The 18,306-nt window shown below is 39.5% G+C and overlaps 1 protein-coding gene across 1 annotated transcript; it reads right to left on the reverse strand.

Moving 5' to 3' along the window:
- Positions 1 to 1,337: 1,337 nt before the first annotated feature.
- Positions 1,338 to 18,182, reverse strand: LOC134751706 (puff-specific protein Bx42). The gene is made up of 13 exons (XM_063687150.1): positions 18,179 to 18,182; positions 17,181 to 17,348; positions 16,579 to 16,736; positions 15,748 to 15,930; positions 14,731 to 14,810; positions 13,952 to 14,133; positions 12,836 to 13,069; positions 12,179 to 12,320; positions 6,530 to 6,663; positions 5,504 to 5,645; positions 3,557 to 3,683; positions 1,829 to 1,979; positions 1,338 to 1,481 (listed from the first exon to the last, which is right to left on the reverse strand). Exons 1-12 carry the CDS (start codon positions 18,180 to 18,182, stop codon positions 1,833 to 1,835), a joined length of 1,701 nt encoding a protein of 566 aa, XP_063543220.1. The 3' UTR covers positions 1,338 to 1,481; positions 1,829 to 1,832.
- Between the last annotated feature and the right edge of the window lie 124 nt (positions 18,183 to 18,306).

The raw sequence follows: 18,306 nt of genomic DNA on the forward strand, positions 1-18,306 counted from the left end.
ACGTATAAATAACACTGACACCGCGTGTGCTGTTAAAAATCTCTGCAGACTTTTCTTGGTCTAACTCTACTACTCTTTGGACCAGACGTGACCAGACTAACACCATCCATTGTCTGTGCGCGTTGAAATTGTCAATATGCAGCTGACAGAAGACGTCGCAGCGCTTATAAAAAGTATATATTCCTAACTCGTAACATCTGTTTGCAAAATGATTATTTCCATACAAAATCCTGCAGTGCAATCATACATCGTCTACTCAGCCATGCTGGCATTAAAACTGTTAGCACTATCTTCAATAAGAAGTATTAAGAAAAACGCGTTCGCTAATGAATCCTGGTTTATAGGAAGGAAAGCTTCAGATGAGCGCGTACACAAGGCGCACATTGAAGACTTGGAGAATATTCCAGTGTTTTGGCTGTTAGGTGCGCTATATGTAACGACTCGCCCCGCAGCCGCGTTGGCCACGCTTCTATTTCGTGTGTATACCGTAGCCCCTATTATTCATACGTTTGTTTGTACTGTCGTGCCTTTGCCTGCTTTCGATGTCGCGTATGCTATACAATTGTTAATTAATTGGTACATGGGTATGCAAGTGCTTTTACGCTATGCTACAGCGCTTTAGATTGTTGTCAAATTAAAACAAAGGAGTCAAACACTCAAATGACTTATGGTTTAAGAGCTGGCCTTGGACAAAATAGCCAAAAAGGAAGTGGGATAGCCGAAGGCCAAGTTTTGGTCCTTATAAATTGGGGCATTTTCTATGAAAAGGGACCTTATTGTCGATGGCGCTTACGCCGCACAGCGTCGCGCGGCATTGTATTTATTTCGGAGCATCGTTTATAATGGCGTAAGCGCCATCGACAACAAGGCCCCTTTTTATAGAAAATACCACAATTTACCAAAGGTGTGCTGTGCCCCTTGGGTCAAAAATGGTTGAACTTGTAAACTTCTGCATAAAGGAATGTACTCGGTGGCTAAAAAATAAGTGCGTTCCCGTTGCCAGGGAGGTTTTGGGATTATACTGAGCAACTTTTACTATGGGACCAACCACGAAATCGCGAAAAAAAATTTGGCTGTTTCATACGTTTTCACTGGTCCATTTTCTATGGGACGGTAATTTTTTTTCGCTATTTCGTGGTTGGTCCCATAGTAAAAGTTGCTCAGTATAATCCCAAAACCTCCCTGGCAACGGAAATGCATTTATTTTTAGCCACCCTGTATATATGCAGCTGTTTGATAGATAATCACAGTTATATAGCTAGCTCTAAGCTAGGCAATCTTTGGCATGGCAGGGAATGTATAAAAACTCAATTTCTATTATTCTAAATGTATTTATTTCATAACACTATATCTATTGGTACAAAGTGAAACAGTAAATTATAAAGCTAAGTATTTTACATAATTTTCAACCTTCCTTAACATCTTATTTCTATATATAATACAGAATGTATTGTATGAACACCGTAGTCAAGTTTCGTAATCTGAAACAAAGAATAAGTTACTTTAATATGTTTTTATACAAATTTTAAACCGTTCGACCACGACGGCCACATAACACGCAAAAGTAAACTTTAATACAACAAGTATGCTTCTGATGCTGGGACAGGTTTTTGGCGCTTGCGGCCTTCCTTGGCCTCGCTGAAAGACCGGGCGAGGCCGACCGGGTCACAGTTAGGCTCAAGAGTTATGTGGAGTATCTGATCAGTGGCGAAGTCGTTTCTGGTGCTGGAAGGATTGCTTTTGGTGCTCCCGGTCTCCCCTGGCCTCGCTGAGAGACTAGTCAAAGCCGAGAGAGTCCAAATTAGTCTAAAGTATAATTGTGGAGTACCTGATTAGTCGCGACGCCGTTTCTGATGCTGGGAGGGGTGGTGCTCGTGGTCGCGCTTGCGGCCTCCCTTGTCGGCGCGCTTGGCCTCGCTAAGGAACCGGTCGAGGCCGAACGGATCGAAGTCGGCCTCGGGCGCTGCGCTACGTGATGGCTGTAAACATAAATACAGAGGATGTTTAAAAAAAATATGAGTATGTTTTCGAGTAGGTATTTGAAAGCATATTGTCAAGTGGCATCCAAAACTCACTAATTGTATAAAATAAACCTTATTTTGTTACTAGTGTGGTTCACTATGGCTCTGAATTTGTGGTAGTAATTACATACTGAGTTTTGGTTGTCACATGAGGATATAGGATATAATGAAGTGCATTAGCATACGTCCGCAATGCGCCAGGGCTGAGCATTGACTTCACTTAAAATCGACTAATTTCGCGGCATGTGAAAACTATACCGCTTAGCTTTTTAGCTTCAGTTTTAATTCATTCCTGCCTTCAACACGACTATCAAAGAAACTGCGCGACGCCGCGCGTGCCGTGTACCCTGTAACCCACCTTCAAATACAAAAGTAGGCTTGTGTCGGTCATGAATTAATAACTGTTAAGAATGAAATCCCATAAAGGACTGAAAGGATCTAAATCTTTTTGCACGCTCTAAATCAAATATGTTTTTCTTTATATTGTAATATTTTTTATAGTTTCAAGCTTTTTAATATTTAACTGTCGTTTAGTCTAAATCATTTATTGATTTCTTGAATGCGGTACAATAAAGATGTAAATTTTTGATCAGCACATCCTGCCTGAATAGGCATAGAAATAAGAAGTATTACCTATAACTATGACTAGATTCTTATGACCTATAGTCTAAAATAGTATCTTTAGTATCGTACAATTTGAATTATAATTCAGTTGCCAGGTTTAAAAAAAACTACTGTAAAATCGATTCATATTCATTCCCAGCTCTCAACGACCGAACTGAACAAAAGAAACTAAAAGATCGAACTTGTTTGTTTGACCAAGAGCAGGCACAAGCAGGGACCGGACAACCCTTCCCGCGATAAAACCCTTTCAAGGGGCGACACTTAAACACGGCTAACACATTGATAGACTTTTCCTTTTGAACTGCAAGCCCATTCATACCCTTACCTTTGACTAACCCTTACCGAAAAGCTAACCAAAAATAAGACTAGCTCTTAATAAGGGTTACCCTTATTTTTAAGCGCTTTTTATAAAGGTTTCCCTTTGCGTGAAAGAGACAGGATTAGTATATATCCACGGTAGTGTATGAAAAGGAAAGAAAATACGTGCCTAGTCAAAGAACGCCGCCGTCGTCGCCGACGATCGCGCGGATTCGAAGTAATGTGTGCTTTATGAACGAGGTAGACGACTTAAATTAGCACGCTTATATGCTAAAAGGAAAGCCCTTTATAAGGCTAACCCTTATAAGCAATATGCAAGGTGTTGGTGAGCGGATGATAAGGGTTTTGTAAGGGTATTTGGGCTACCGATTACTCAAATGTGGTAGCTTTGTATAAGGGTTATTAAAAGCGAAACAGAGGGTTTCGTCTGGCAAAGGGTATGGTGAGTTAAGCCTTATGCAATACCCTTATAAAACCCCGATAAGGGATAGCGGGCCGGTCCCTGGGCACAAGCCTATACAAAAGGAAGAGCGATTTGTAGGCTACCAAAATAAAAGAGTAGTTGCTGAGTAATGAGTAAGTAGGTTAATGACCTGTTCCTGGCTGGCGGAGGGGACGGGGACGCCGTGTGAGCCGCCGGGCGCGTGGCGCTCGAACTGCACGGGGCCGGCGCGCGCGGCGCCCGCGCTGGTGCCCGAGAACTCCTTGTCGGCCACGAACCTGCGCACACACAATTAGCCTCATGCATGAAGTTTATATTTCATATTTATTTATTGCATCCATGGTACACAGGTGTTACATATATAATAGTTTCACATGGGCCCTGGTAGGGCAAGGCAATTATCTTAAATCTAAAGATTAATTTATATATGTGCAATATATTTGACAGTGTCTTATTTAACTTTTAATAATTTCATAGTTGTATTATATAATATATAGTTATTTCTAAAGTCCATAACTGATTTTATTTTACCAAAATTTATAAAATTAAAATTAAATATACAATAATAATATACATGCTTAAAACGATTGTAAGTTTATGTCAAAAATATCGATACCTATATAATGTCAATTTCAAGCTTAAATTAAAAATTGTAAAATGAGACGTCCAATAAATACACTAAACTACAAAATAATTACATTTCATCTTCCAAAAAATCTTTAAGCCTATAACGTATTTAAACATATTTGAACGAAATATGTTTTATTCGGATGTTTGTTACCGTTATATCATGTTACAAATGCATTTCCGTTTTTAAATTACCATTTAATCACTTAAAATTATAAATAAAAAGTACAAAAATTTGCCCGCCAAAAGCTAGCGAGCGAAACGCTCGAAACGTCACGTGACGTCACGCGTTCGACAGATTAGTGTCGTTAGTAGCAAACGTCAGTTGGGCCGCCCGACGTGTGACGTCATCACGCTCTGTCGAATTCGCGCCAAAAATTATGAGCGTTTCAACCGCTCAAAAATTTTCAACATTTTAAATATTTTTTAATAAAATAATGTTAAGGTTTACAAAAGTATTTTTATCATTTCCGGTGTTCCAACGATATAAATTATGAATCCAAAAATAAAAATAAATTCATGCATGGAGCTAATTTCTACATTATAGTGCCAAATTTTTACGTGAAACGTAAATGTAATATAAAATAAACCGAGGATCTCCAAACTACGAAGCCGGGAAAGAAAATCGGAAACCATACGATCCGTACCCCTACTTTTTGTGGGCCGGATGGACAACCTAGTTTTCTTGAACGGTGAAGGGCGGGTGTTCCCGATGTCGTCGAGATTGCCGTTGCTATCCTTGTCCTCGCTCCGGGTGGGCCGATAGATGTGATGTCTGTCACATTCCTCACTATAAGCCGTCGCGTACATCACGTGCTGACAAGTGACATAGCTAGTTGTGAAGCATGAAGGGTTCATCGTCGCCGAAATGACGGAGTATGGAATTTGGGTCACCCCTTATATCATGATGGCCGAGTGTGAAATCATATTACCTCTGTCGAGGTTGCCGGATGATACCTCTTGACGAAAGCAACATTTTCTTTACTATTTTTCGATACTATAATGTAAAGTATAAACTATAAACATAGACGGTACCTAGCATTACATAGATCAACTATACGTGTGCGCCCGTGAGGGACGGAACATACGCAATGCGACAATATGATTGGTCGATTACATTTGTTGCCCACCATAAACCATACAAATTTACGGTAGGGAAAAAAAATATTTGTGAGACTATAACAACGAGAAACAATAACAGCGCTTTCTCTGCTACTCCTACTGAAAGATACATAAGAATATCCCGTTCGGTCATCTCCCCCCACCCCTCATGACCGATCCAATGGAGTTGGCCGGTCGAAATAATTAGCAGATGGCGCCAGCATAGCTTGCCCTGTCAATCACTAGAATTGTGTCAAATTTTTGTTTTTTTAATGCCCTGGATGCCAGCCCTTTAAGCCAAATCTCATAGAAAAAGGGGCAAGCTATGATGGCGCCATCTCTGCAAATCTTTGACAGTGAGTTAATTTACCTGCGGGTGTTGGCGATGGCGTCTAGGTCGCCATAATTATCCTTGTCCTTGCCGCGGGTGGGCCGGTAGATGTGGGCCCCCACGGTGTCCTGGTTCCGCCACGGCTTGTCGTACACATTGTACGCTTCCTCGTCGCCGTAACCTGGAACAAGATGGAAAACTTAATGCCTTATATGTTATAGGAGGTCATCCATTAATAACATCACACATCAAATGATATTTCGTACATAAGTTCCGAAAAACTCATTGATACGAGCCGGGGTTTGAACCTGCGACATAGGGCGGACACGCTATACATCAAAAATCACTTGCGTTTCTATGTGTGAACGGCACGTCTGTACACGCGTCATGCGTCATTGTGTGAGTAAGTTGCTTAAAAACAGTACTGAGCGGTCGGCAAAGTCGTCAATCTGCTGTAGCGGGGCGAGGTCATTCGAGTCGGGGCGGGGCGGTGCGTGGCCGTTCTGTATGATAATACTATTAGTTATTCAGTTATCCCCCCCACACTCTTAGAAAGTGACAAGTTGTTATTTCGTACTCAGTAGAGTCTACCGAACACAACGATACCACTTGTCAGTGTTTGATTGAAATGATGAGTTCAATAACATGAATATATTTTATTTCTATGCACTTTCAAATACAATGTACGTATAGGTTACATGTTAAACGAGAAAGAGGCCCGAGCTGGGTTAGCAGCTGCGGGGTTGCCATATACAACCAAAACGTTTCGTTTCCACATATTGTTATGTGCCTTGTATGGTACAGTCGGTAGTATACTGTACAGTCACATCGAATGGTGTTTTAGGCCATCTGGCCGTTGTACTATATCTCAAATCACTACACCTTATAAAACAAATGTTCGCGGTAACACTAAAACTACTGAAAGGATTTTCTTTCGGTTTTCACCTGTCAATAGTGATTCCTGAGGAAGGTTTAGTTGTATAATTAGTAAAGGTTTTGTGTAAATTGGTTGATTTACCCGTGCGAAGCCGGGGCGGGTTGCTAGTTGAGATTAAAGCCACTTACCACTGTCCATTCCTTTGCTGTTGTTGAACAGTCTCTGATCGAACATGGCCTCTCCGCCCTGGTTGGTCTTGGCGGGCAGACCGAGCGCGATCTGCTCGGAGATGTCTCGCTCGCGGTCCTTCACTAGTTTAGACCTGCACATAGATAGGTTACAATTTAAAATAGGGCATATACAAATAATATAGAGCATTTCATCGTTAAGGTTATGTCATTGTCGAGTCAACATCTCGAGTCGACTCACCAGTTAGTTTTTCATATTAAGCCCGGCCTTGTCTGGTGCACGCTGCGTCAGACAAATGTGCACGCAATCATATTAAATGTATGAAACCGATATGCGTCACGACACAACACAACACGACACGACAGACAAATTGTGAACCGGGCCGTACACATATTAGTCATACTTGTTATGGCCATTTTTTGCCCGGATGCTGCACTTCATGATAAAAGCAAGCCGCTTTGCACAGTGATAGAAGGGACCAAACTGAGTGATTTGACCCGCAGCAGCGCAAGTTTCACCCCTTAGGAACAGAGATGGCGCCACTTATTTAAAAAATATTTCAAAAAATTCTACAAGCTAAATCAATGAACCGATTTAAATGTTTATTATCTCAAATGAAAGCTTATTATATACGTTACTTTTAAAAAAATACTCAAAAAATATATACTGAATACTTTTGACAAAAAACGGCATCTTAAGTTTTTTTTTCTACTCGATTAATAGTTTTTACTTGATTTCTTTAAAAAAATGTATGGAACATGAATAGCTTAATACATGTGCATATTACTGAATAAACAACAAGTATTATACAAAAAACTCGACACCGATACCTCTCATACTTCACGAAATATGAAGGTTTGAATGTGAGTGTAAATTTCTTTAAAATATATTTCAAAAAATTTCACAAGTTAAACTATTTGACCGATTTCAATGTTTAATATCTAAAATAAAAGCTCATTATATACATTATTTATAAAAAAATACTCAAAAAACATATACTGAATACTTTTGGCAAAAAACGGCATCTTAAGTTTTTTTTCTTACTCAATTGATAGTTTTTACTTGATTTCTTAAAAAAAAATTATGGAACATGAATAGTTTAATACATGTATATATTACTGAATAAATAACAAGTATTATAAAAAAACCCGACACCGATACCTTTTATTCTTCACGAAATATTTAAGTTCAATTATGCACGCTCTTACAAATAAATTTATTTAAAAGAAATCTTCAACTGCAGTAAGTGCACTGATTTTAATATGAAATGTGTCATATGAAAAGAAATCACCCAATTTATTTTAATAAATAAAAAATAAATAAATTAAAACTGAATTAAGTTTTTTCCTGGTGCTGAATTACAAAAAAAATAACAAAATAGAGATTATTTTTATTTAAAGTGACTACATTTGTAAACAAAAAACTTAAATGTCCTCTTCGGTAGATGTAGAACTGAAAAAGAAAAGTCGTTTTGAAGCACTCGTACCATTTCAATACTACAAAATCACCGATCATACATGAACTGGTTGCTGTAGATTACTGTTGAATTATATTTGTGCCTAGCTGATTACCATTAAACCTATAATTTTGTGCCTGACCTATAATCAGTGGTCAGCATGCAAAATAACCCTGGATTGAGAACTACATTAACTTACTTTTGATTTGTACAGCCACCTTTGCATAATTTACACTGGGCTGTACATGGTAAGCTGACGCGATGACACCCATAAGAAGAAAGAAGAAAGAAAATACATTTAATAAATACATAACGCATAGTTTCGCAGCCAGATTTACAGCCACAATGGTCCAAGAGGCTTAATTGCGACCAAATTGCTGTAACTACCGCGATTCTGGAGTCCAACTCTCTTTTTCCTTAGTCCATGCCCTAGAAGATGGACATGGTATGGAAACTTCTGGTTTCAGAGCGTTTCCCCATTTATGGCCCGCTTGGTAAGCTGCTCGAAGTGCATGATGTAGGTGGCAGGGTAGGCAGGTTCCAATTTCTCGGCCAAATCATCTGCTTTGAAATTGGCCGAGAGATTTGTTCCCTGAACGAAGCCCTCCATTGACTGACAACGAACGTGGACAAATTTGGTTTTCGTACTGGAAGAATTCGTTCAGATCAAGCTGCCTTTCTCTGGCCACTATAAAAAGACGGGAAATTAGGAGTACGTCAACTTGTAAGTTTTTGATTTTGTCAGTTGTTAGGTGTGTACCTACATATTTTAGTTTTAGTATAAAGTAACCCTAGATTTGTGTTATTGTTTTGCTATAGTTACAATTTCCAAAAACAAGCTTGTTACAAGCCTGCCACCTACATCAGCTGCTCTCTATAAACATGCACTTCGAGCAGCTTACCAAGCGGGCCATATATGGGGAAACGCTCCTCTGGGACCAGAAGTTTCCATACCATGTAAATCTTCTTAGGGATGGACTAAGGAAAAAGAGAGTTGCACTGCAGAATTGTCTGCAGTTACAGCGATTTGGTCGCAATTAAGCCTCTTGGACCATTGTGGCTCCCAATCTGGCTGCGAAACTATGCGTTGTGGGTGTCGACTGTCGTCGCGTCAGCTTACCATGCACAGCCCAGTGTAAATCATGCAAAGGTGGCTGTACAAATTAAAATTAAGTTAATGTAATTTTCAATCCAGGGTTATATTTTGCATGCTGAGTTACTGACCACTGATTATAGGTTTGGCACAAAATTATAGGTTTAATGGTAATCAGCTAGGCACAAAAATAATTCAACAGTACCTAGTCGGCTCTGGTACCTGGTCTGGATAAGTTCTGTCATATACATAGTATCAAATAAAATCAAAAGTTTAAGTTTATTCCGTATAATTTGTACAGCGTTTGAAAGCTTATAAACTAGAGAATCTAAATGTATAACATTTATTCAAAATGACCGCCATAATTATCTACACAGGCTTGAAGTCTTCGTGGCCAGTCGTCAATGGATTCACGCACCACTTTCATGTCGATATTGGCCACTGCCGTAGCAAGAGATTTTTTCAGCGAGTCTAGATTTGCATGAGGTTTTGAGCACACCTTTTCCTCTAAATACTGCCATATTTTATAGTCTAAAGGATTAAGATCTGGGCTAGAGGAGGGCCAATCTTCATGCCGTATAAAGTCGATTTTATTGGAGGCGAGCCAGGCTTGTGTAGACTTTGCCTTATGGACTGGAGCAGAGTCCTGCTGGAAAACCCAATGCTGGTTTAGAAACATCGTATGGGATAGTGGTTTCACAATATTAGTCAACACCGTGTCTTGGTACACTTTGGCACTAGTTTTTACTCCTTTCTCACAAAAATGCATACTAGTGACGCCCGCATAAGAAACTCCCAGCCAAACCATCACAGATGAAGGGTGATGACCTCTTCGAATACGGGGAATGCTATTAGACGCTTCTTTACTATTGCGAGCGTACACTCTATCATTTTGTTTATTACAGTTTTCTTCTATGTCAAAAATTTTCTCGTCCGAAAACAATATACAACGGTGCTTATTTTTAGCGTACTTCTTCAACAAAGCTTTAGATCTTTTAAGCCTTAAAGCTTTAAGCCGACCATTGAGAAGATGGCCAGTTTTTCGTTTATAAGCACGAAGTCTCAGGTCTTGATTAAGCACTCTTTTCACCGTGTTTTTGCTCAAACCCATCTGGAGGGCCATAACTTTTTGTTTCCTAGCGGGATTTCTGGCAATGCGTGCCCTAATTGCTTGTACAACCGCTGGAGTCCTAGCTGTACGCGGACGACCGCTTCTTTTCTTGTCATTTAAACTAGAGACCTCACTGTATCTTTCTATGGTACGATACACAAATCTTAGAGAGAATTTTAAATTTTCAAGTAGCTTAAAAATTTTAGTCGGCGAGTGACCACAACGATATAGTGCAATTATTGCGGTACGGCTATCTTTAAGCGTCCACTCCATGTTGAAGAAAACAGAAAATTGCAAAATTATACTACTCAAATATTTAATAAAGATTCGAAATTCAAATGCAGAACGGTTTTTGTTTTAGGAGTTACAAATTTAAATTTTAAAGGCCAGTGACAGAACTTATGAGCCGACTAGGTAATCTACAGCAACCAGTTCATGTATGATCGGTGATTTTGTAGTATTGGAATGGTACGAGTCCTTCAAAACGACTTTTCTTTTTCAGTTTTACATCTACCGGTGAACCCGAAGAGGACATTTAAGTTTTTTGTTTACGAATGTAGTCACTTTAAATAAAAATAATTTCTATTTTGTTATATTTTTTTTTGTAATTCAGTACCAGGAAAAAACTTTATTCAGGTTTTATTTATTTATTTTTTATTTATTAAACTAAATTGGGTGATTTCTTTTCATATGACACATTTCATATTAAAATCAGTGCGCTTACTGCGGTTGAAGATTTCTTTTAAATAAATTTATTTGTAAGAGCATGCATAATTGAACTTAAATTACTTAAATATTTCTTGAAGAATAAAAGGTATCGGTGTCGGGTTTTTTTATAATACTTGTTATTTATTCAGTAATATATACATGTATTAAACTATTCATGTTCCATAATTTTTTTTTTAAGAAATCAAGTAAGAACTATCAATCGAGTAAGAAAAAAAACTTAAGATGCCGTTTTTTGCCAAAAGTATTCAGTATATGTTTTTTGAGTATGTTTTTATAAGTAATGTATATAATGAGCTTTTATTTTAGATATTAAACATTGAAATCGGTCAAGTAGTTTAGCTTGTAGAATTTTTTGAAATATATTTTAAAGATATTTATACTCACAGTCAAACATTCATATTTCGTGAAGTATGAGAGGTATCGGTGTCGGGTTTTTTTTATAATACTTGTTATTTTATTTAGTAATATATACATGCATTAAACTATTCATGTTCCGTACATTTTTTTGAGAAATCAAGTAAAAACTATCAATCGAGAAAAAAAAAACTTAAGATGCCGTTTTTTGTCAAAAGTATTCAGTATATATTTTTTTAAATGTAATGTATATAATGAGCTTTCATTTGAGATATTAAATATTTAAATCGGTTCATTGGTTTAGTTTGTAGAATTTTTTGAAATATTTTTTAAATAAGTGGCGCCATCTCTGTTCCTAAGGGGTGAAACTGCCGCTGCTGCGGGTCAAATCGCTTAGTTTGGTCCCTACTATCACTGTGCAAAGCGGCTTGCTTTTATCATGAAGTGCAGCATTTTGTTCATAACAAGTATGACTATATAGTGATGGAGAAATTTAAAGAAACGCAAAAAAATGGTTTAATTACTGGATTACAGCACCTAAAGTAATTTAAAAATTAATACCTAATAAAACTGTTTTTTTGCGATCCTCTAAATTTGTCCATGAGTGAACATATTGTAAAGTTATACCTACATAAGTACATACATACACGACGAGTGTTATTTTAAAAAAGGCTTATTTCTGTATGGTTTCCAGAACACACACCCACCCACCCACCACCCACACCCAACCAGGAAACAGTCCTTTCCAGAAAGAAAATACACTCCTGAATTACAATGTCAGTACAAGTGTTAGGGTCGGTTCCACTAAATCGTTTGTCACCGTTAAAGCGTTCGCAAAATTCTATCGTATGTCAGTCAGTTCAGTCTCCGTCAGGAAGGAGGAAGGCCAAATAGTAGATTATTACCTCTTATCAGGAGCAGCTCTCGCCAGGTTCCGGTCCCGCTGGCGCTCCTTGTGGCGGTCGGTCCGGAGCTTGTCGCGCTCGGCGGCCGAGAGGCCGCTCTCGTCCACTTCAGCCTCGCCCTCCTCTTCCGGAGCCCGTATACCTACAAAAGAGAAGCATCTGTTAAACAGGGGTAGAATCAGGTTCCACCAACTAACATTGGGTCAATCACTATTTCTTGTTAGCCCAGACAGCCCGACCGACATAAACAACATAGTTGATGTTGTTGTTTTTGTTTGTCGTGACAGCTAAGAAATAACAGTGATACAGTTAGTACTCACACATACTACTAAAATGCTTTATATTAGCCTGTGAAGAAATGTAATATAAAATCAAGGTTATAAAGAGTGATCCTAGTGATCTTATCAACTGCGCCTTTCACCGCTTCTTTAGCTTTCCTGTCAGCTTTGTAAAGATCTTTAGAAATTAAAACTAAACCAACCAGCTTGATGGTCCCTAGCCTGATGCGCCAACATTCTCAAATGCTCTTCCTTCTTCTCCTCTCTCTGCGCCAATCTTCTCTCAAACTGCGCTCTAGCTTCTAACGCTTCCCTGGCTTTTCTGTCAGCTATATCGAAGGCTAAAATATTTATCAATGGAAATTAAAACTAAACTCACCAGCTCTATGGTCCCTAGCCCGCTGCGCCAACACCCTCAAATGCTCTTCCTTCTTTTCCTTTTCTCTCTGCGCCAATCTTCTCTCCAACTGTGCCCTAGCTTCCACCGCTTCTCTGGCTTTCCTGTCAGCTATGTAGAGTGCTTCGGCAAGCTTGGAGAAGTTCTCGTTGATGTGGACTTGCTGGAGACCTCGGCCGTCGGCGGCGAGACGCTTGTCCAGGGGGATTGTGTAACCTGAGGACAAAACATAGCTGGATTAATTTAATGCTGGATGAAGTTCTTGATCTTTATGAAGTATATTCATTATATTGCACGTAGTTCACGCAGGTATTAAATATTTTTTAGGACATCTGTATACAAACAACTACTATACAATAGCTCTGGTTAACAAGCATACATCCCATCTGATGGTAAGAGAAGTGTGAAGGTGTCACGTGCACTGAACGACCTTGTTCAGAGGTGCATTGGTGACTCTCCTACAAAATTGAATTGAAAGCACACCCTGGCTTTCATTACGATGTAAGGGTAAGAGTTAGAGTCTACCTTTGACGTTCTTTCAGTGCGGTCATTTAGCATTGTTCACCTTTGGCACGAGTAGAAAGTTCTTTCCCAGTTATATTGCTCCGGATTTGAGTAAGATGACATTTCTGTCTTACACAATTAAGCCCAAAAACGGCCCGGGCACACACTCGACGAGTGGTATGGGAGGTAGCGTGGCCACACTACGCTTCCCTCGCTACTTCCCATGCCACTCGTCGAGCGTGTGGCCGGGGTATAAGATTAGGGGATTGGGGGGTCACCACAGATATAATATATACGCTAGATGACGCGAATGCCACGATTTGTATTGAAACCAAGCGTGCCGAAATTTTGATACAAAATTTACGCATAATATAATTTTAAAATTCACCTGTGATAGGAAATATGTTCTTGCCTTTGGGTGCTCGCAATTTTTGGGCCGTTGCCGTCAATTATCATGCAACGAAGCATTTTTTAAGTTTTCACGGATGTCCGGCTGCGACAACTGACGCGCGTGGACTGTAAAGAGCGACGGTCAACCTCGACGCTCGGTCGGGGTTGGGATAGGGCGGCGGGGCGGGGCGGGGCGGGGGTCACCTTTGGCGTTCTTCCAGTGGCTCACGCAGGGCGGCACCTTCCAGTCGCGCTGCTGCTTGACGGACACGCGGCGCGGCGGGGAGTGCAGCACGGGCGCGGGCGGGGAGGGGGCGGCGCGGGGGATCTTCTTGTTGATCTGGAAGCGCGGCGGCTCCATCGGGTCCGACTGGGCTTCCACCATTCTGTGGCAAGATTAAACATTGAGGAGTTCCCTAAATTCCTATGGGACCACCTGGATCCGGGTATGTCCTTAAACTACGTCCGGACCCGAACGCCCGGAATGGACCCGGGTATGTCCTTAAACTACGTCCAAAAGAGAGGCATGGGCACTGTGAATGACCTCTCGCTTTGTGTGGTAGGGCACAGGACAGCGGATGTAATTCCAGATCTAGAGCAGAGCCCAACTGGGGAAGTACCTCCACCTTACAGAAAACCGCAGCCAAATAACACTAAACCCTACTCATAGTGTTGTGTTCCTGCCAGTGAGTAAGGCTGCCAGAGCTCAACGAGGGAGAGGAGTGTTAGGGTCGGCAACGCGCATGTAACTCCTCTGGAGTTGCAGGCGTACATAGGCTACGGAGACTGCATAACATCAGGTGGGCCGTATGCTTGTTTGCCACCGACGTAGTATTAAAAAAAACCTTGGAAGTACTCCCTTTCCCTCCAAAATAAATATTACTTTAATCGGACCATGAGGCTCGGAAATGTCAATTAATAACAGAGAAACCCCTTCTTGATCCTAGACTGATTTAGATCACTAAACACTGAAATAAACTCACCTTATAACCCTCTGTTTGGCGCCCGAGTTGAAGGCGCCGCCCTGCTGTGCTGGCGTGTAGCGAATGTACTGCGCGGGCGCCTGCAAGGGAAATCACTATACGAGACCTTTGTAAACTCTGTGCTTAGGTAAAAGTTAGGCAGAGCTTCAAATTGCTGCAAAATTATTGTGGACACCTAACACTTGTAAACAGTCCCATGGCAGAAAATGGCGAGAATGTAGACGAGGGAGCCTGGGATCCACTAGGCAGGCACGTTTTTACGACAGCGCCACCTGATCTTACTAAGCTAAATTAGGCCGCTTAACTAGGTTTAGGGGTGGTTTAATTTCCTCACAATGCTGACCATGTTACTCACACTCAATCACCTGAAAAGTGACTGGTAAATAGCAAATGCTATGTCACACACATTTTTTTTTTTATAATTTCCCAGAAACATGAATACACTAGGCTGCCAAACTTTGAAACCCACTTTATATATAAAATTTATAATAAATTACCTAAGATAATAAAATAAACTAGTAGTAGTTAGTACTGAACGCTTCACATGTGAACTCAAAACGTTTTGCACAAGAAAAGCATACTACTCCGTGAAAGAATTCCTAGAATTCAATGAAAATATGTTTACATTCAATATGTTTAGCATAGTACATTATATTTAATCGAATTAACATACATATAAACATACTTACTTTTCATACCTATACCTAAATGTATTATTAATTTAATAATTGTTTTGTTCTTCTAATGAGTTTGGCCGGTCGAAGTGTTTAGCAGATGGCGCCAGCATAGCTTGCCCTGTCAATCCCTAGAATTGTGTCAAATTTTTGTTTTTTTAATGCCCTGCCTTTAAGCCAAATCTCATAGAAAAAGGGGCAAGCTATGATAGCGCCATCTCTGCAAACCTTTGACAGCCAACCTTTGATTGCCAACCCCATTGTAAATAAATTTTGAATATGATGATGCACGATTACTACAAATAAATATATTCTATTCTATAACATAAAAACTCCAACTTACAGCTTTTGGAGCAGCTTTAACAGGCAGTGCTGCGGAAATCTTAGCATTGGTCAATTTCTCCAAGGCAAGCTTGGTCTTCTCCGTGATATCTTGAATATCATCCTCGGAGGGCTTCTGCAGAGTCGGGTCCTCCTCGGCAAGCACTTCTGATGGTAGCAGGTCTGTCAGCTTGGAGTAAATTATCTGGGGAAGAATAGTGGATGTAAGTCTCGTTTTTGCAAACAAAAATAATAAGTTAAGATTAATAAATTGAGTTTTAGCACATCGGAATCTTTTTGACGGATGTTAAGAAATCATAATGCATTTTAACACATTGAGTGCCGGGAATCCACTCGGTGGCTTCTCTGTTTGTAGTTGCTTTTCTCTACAAAGCAGAAAAACATTGGTAGTACAAAAACACTGGCAGTGAATGTGGTCAGGTTCCTCTTATGCTCAGTGAGACAGATAAAAAAGCAAACACATTCTACCTACTACTAGAATAAGTATTGTATCTAAGTGCTATGCTAGTATGGCCACGCGTTGGGCGGACAGAATAACATCAGTGACAAACCCCACACTGCAGGCTAGCATGCACTGGGCCCAAGACAGAGTGGCCTGGAGAGCACTGGTGAAGAGTGTCCACACTCGTCACGTCCCTCAGCCATGAGGTTACGGAAGAAGAAGAATCTGAGTGGTGTACACAATAGTGTTCAGCAATCTTAAGACATTGCTAACTTTTACGGATAGTTAGAGTAGTCTCCCTTTCATGCAAAATTAGGCACATGGATGTTGACTGGCAGATACATATAGCCTAGAACTAAGTAATTACTAACATTTGGTAAATAAGAATACCTTGTCAGCCCCATGTCCTTGCCTAGCTATAGCAGAGTATTTGACCTTGCCCGTCTCATCTAACTGGACTGCCAGAGCATTTGAGGTGCTCTCTTTGCCTCGGGCACCCATGCCCAGGGGATACTGTGCTGCATGGATCTCGGGGAATGCTCCACCATCTGCAAGACATAAATGAATAAGGTTTACTATGACTATGCATCAACCATCATTGCTACAGCTGGAAAAGAATGGATCAACCAAGCTAAAGACAGAGAAAACTGGATAAAACTGGAGGAGGCCTATACCCAGATAGGGGTTCCTATCCAAGAAAATGATGATGAAACAATTCAACAGTATAGTAAACAACTTGTGATGGGAAATAAATGGTTATAATAATAATGACTATGATTTAAGGTCAAAATCAGGTTTAACCTTAACCTTTCGAGACCCGTCGACTCCCCGGGTAGCCAGCTATATGTAAAATCAAAGTTTTTGTTTTCCACTAGACTGTCAAGTTGAAGTTTTAAGATACTCTGAGGTAATGATGTGGTAGTATGGTAATTGTAATTTTATTATTGCTAACATCATTTCTATCTCTGCAAGTAGCTATTGAGAAGAATCACCTCCAAAATCCTCCTCCGCCCGAGGCACCCATCCCTTCCTCTGTCCATAGGGTGGCACACTGGTTTGCGACACCACCAGCGCACTGCCCACGCGCATCGCCTTAAGCTCATCATCGCGGTCCCAAACCTGTTGTGTGGGCGCTGGGAGTAAACTGGAAAAAATAAGCTCTATTTAAAAATGCTGAATGGATAAAAAGGTAGGTAAAGGTATTTTAAGGGCATTCCTTTGACATACTGTTATTCAAACAATAATATATTAAAATTAATAAAATTCATATAATCATGACAATTGGCAAACAGATAAAACATTGATAAAAGTGGTCAATAGAATTAGCAAACGTCCTTCAAGATATTTATCAACGACATTAAGACACATGTGTTGAGTTAGATTTTAAAGTAGAATTAAGGTATAGATTGATAGGTCTTTGAGAAACATGATTAATGAACAGTATAGAATAGAAGAGAAAGGATTAACAGGTATGTTTTTGAGTATTCAGTACCAAAACACGTCAGACAACAGCAAGTATAAAACCACATAACTACAACTAGGATTTCTGGGATAGGACTTTGACTAGATTTAAAATGGTGTCCAAGTATACTACAATTGATGTCACTCCTGACATAGGTAAATATAATAAGTTATTGAGTAATTTTATATATATTTAATAATTATCAAATCTAATATCAACACACCTCGTCAGCGACGCCATTTTCAATTTTACTTTTTTTTTTAATAGCACAGCACAGAGTACTAAATTATTGTCATTTTTAAAGAATTACTCCAAAACGAGTAAATAGTTTAAAAATAAATTCTATCTTTAATTTTACTGCAAAATTCAGAAGTCAATAGCTTTCAATCCCTTGTAATTTTACAAATCAATTATTTAATTTATTGTTATGATTTCGTAGAAAGATAATCCTTAAAAGGTATTGCTTTTCTTTTGTTGTTCATTGTTTCGCTACGTTGAATTAACTTGTAAAGTTGTTTAGGAACGTACCCATTACATATTTTTCATTGATTTTGATGACCAACGACACCAACGTATCATTTTTAACCGCCAACAACATAAATAAAATAAAGTTAAACACTTATATAATATACAATATACTGTCTTCTTAAATTTAA

Source organism: Cydia strobilella, chromosome 23, assembly GCF_947568885.1.
Source record: "Cydia strobilella chromosome 23, ilCydStro3.1, whole genome shotgun sequence".
NCBI classification, from domain to species: Eukaryota; Metazoa; Arthropoda; class Insecta; order Lepidoptera; family Tortricidae; genus Cydia; species Cydia strobilella.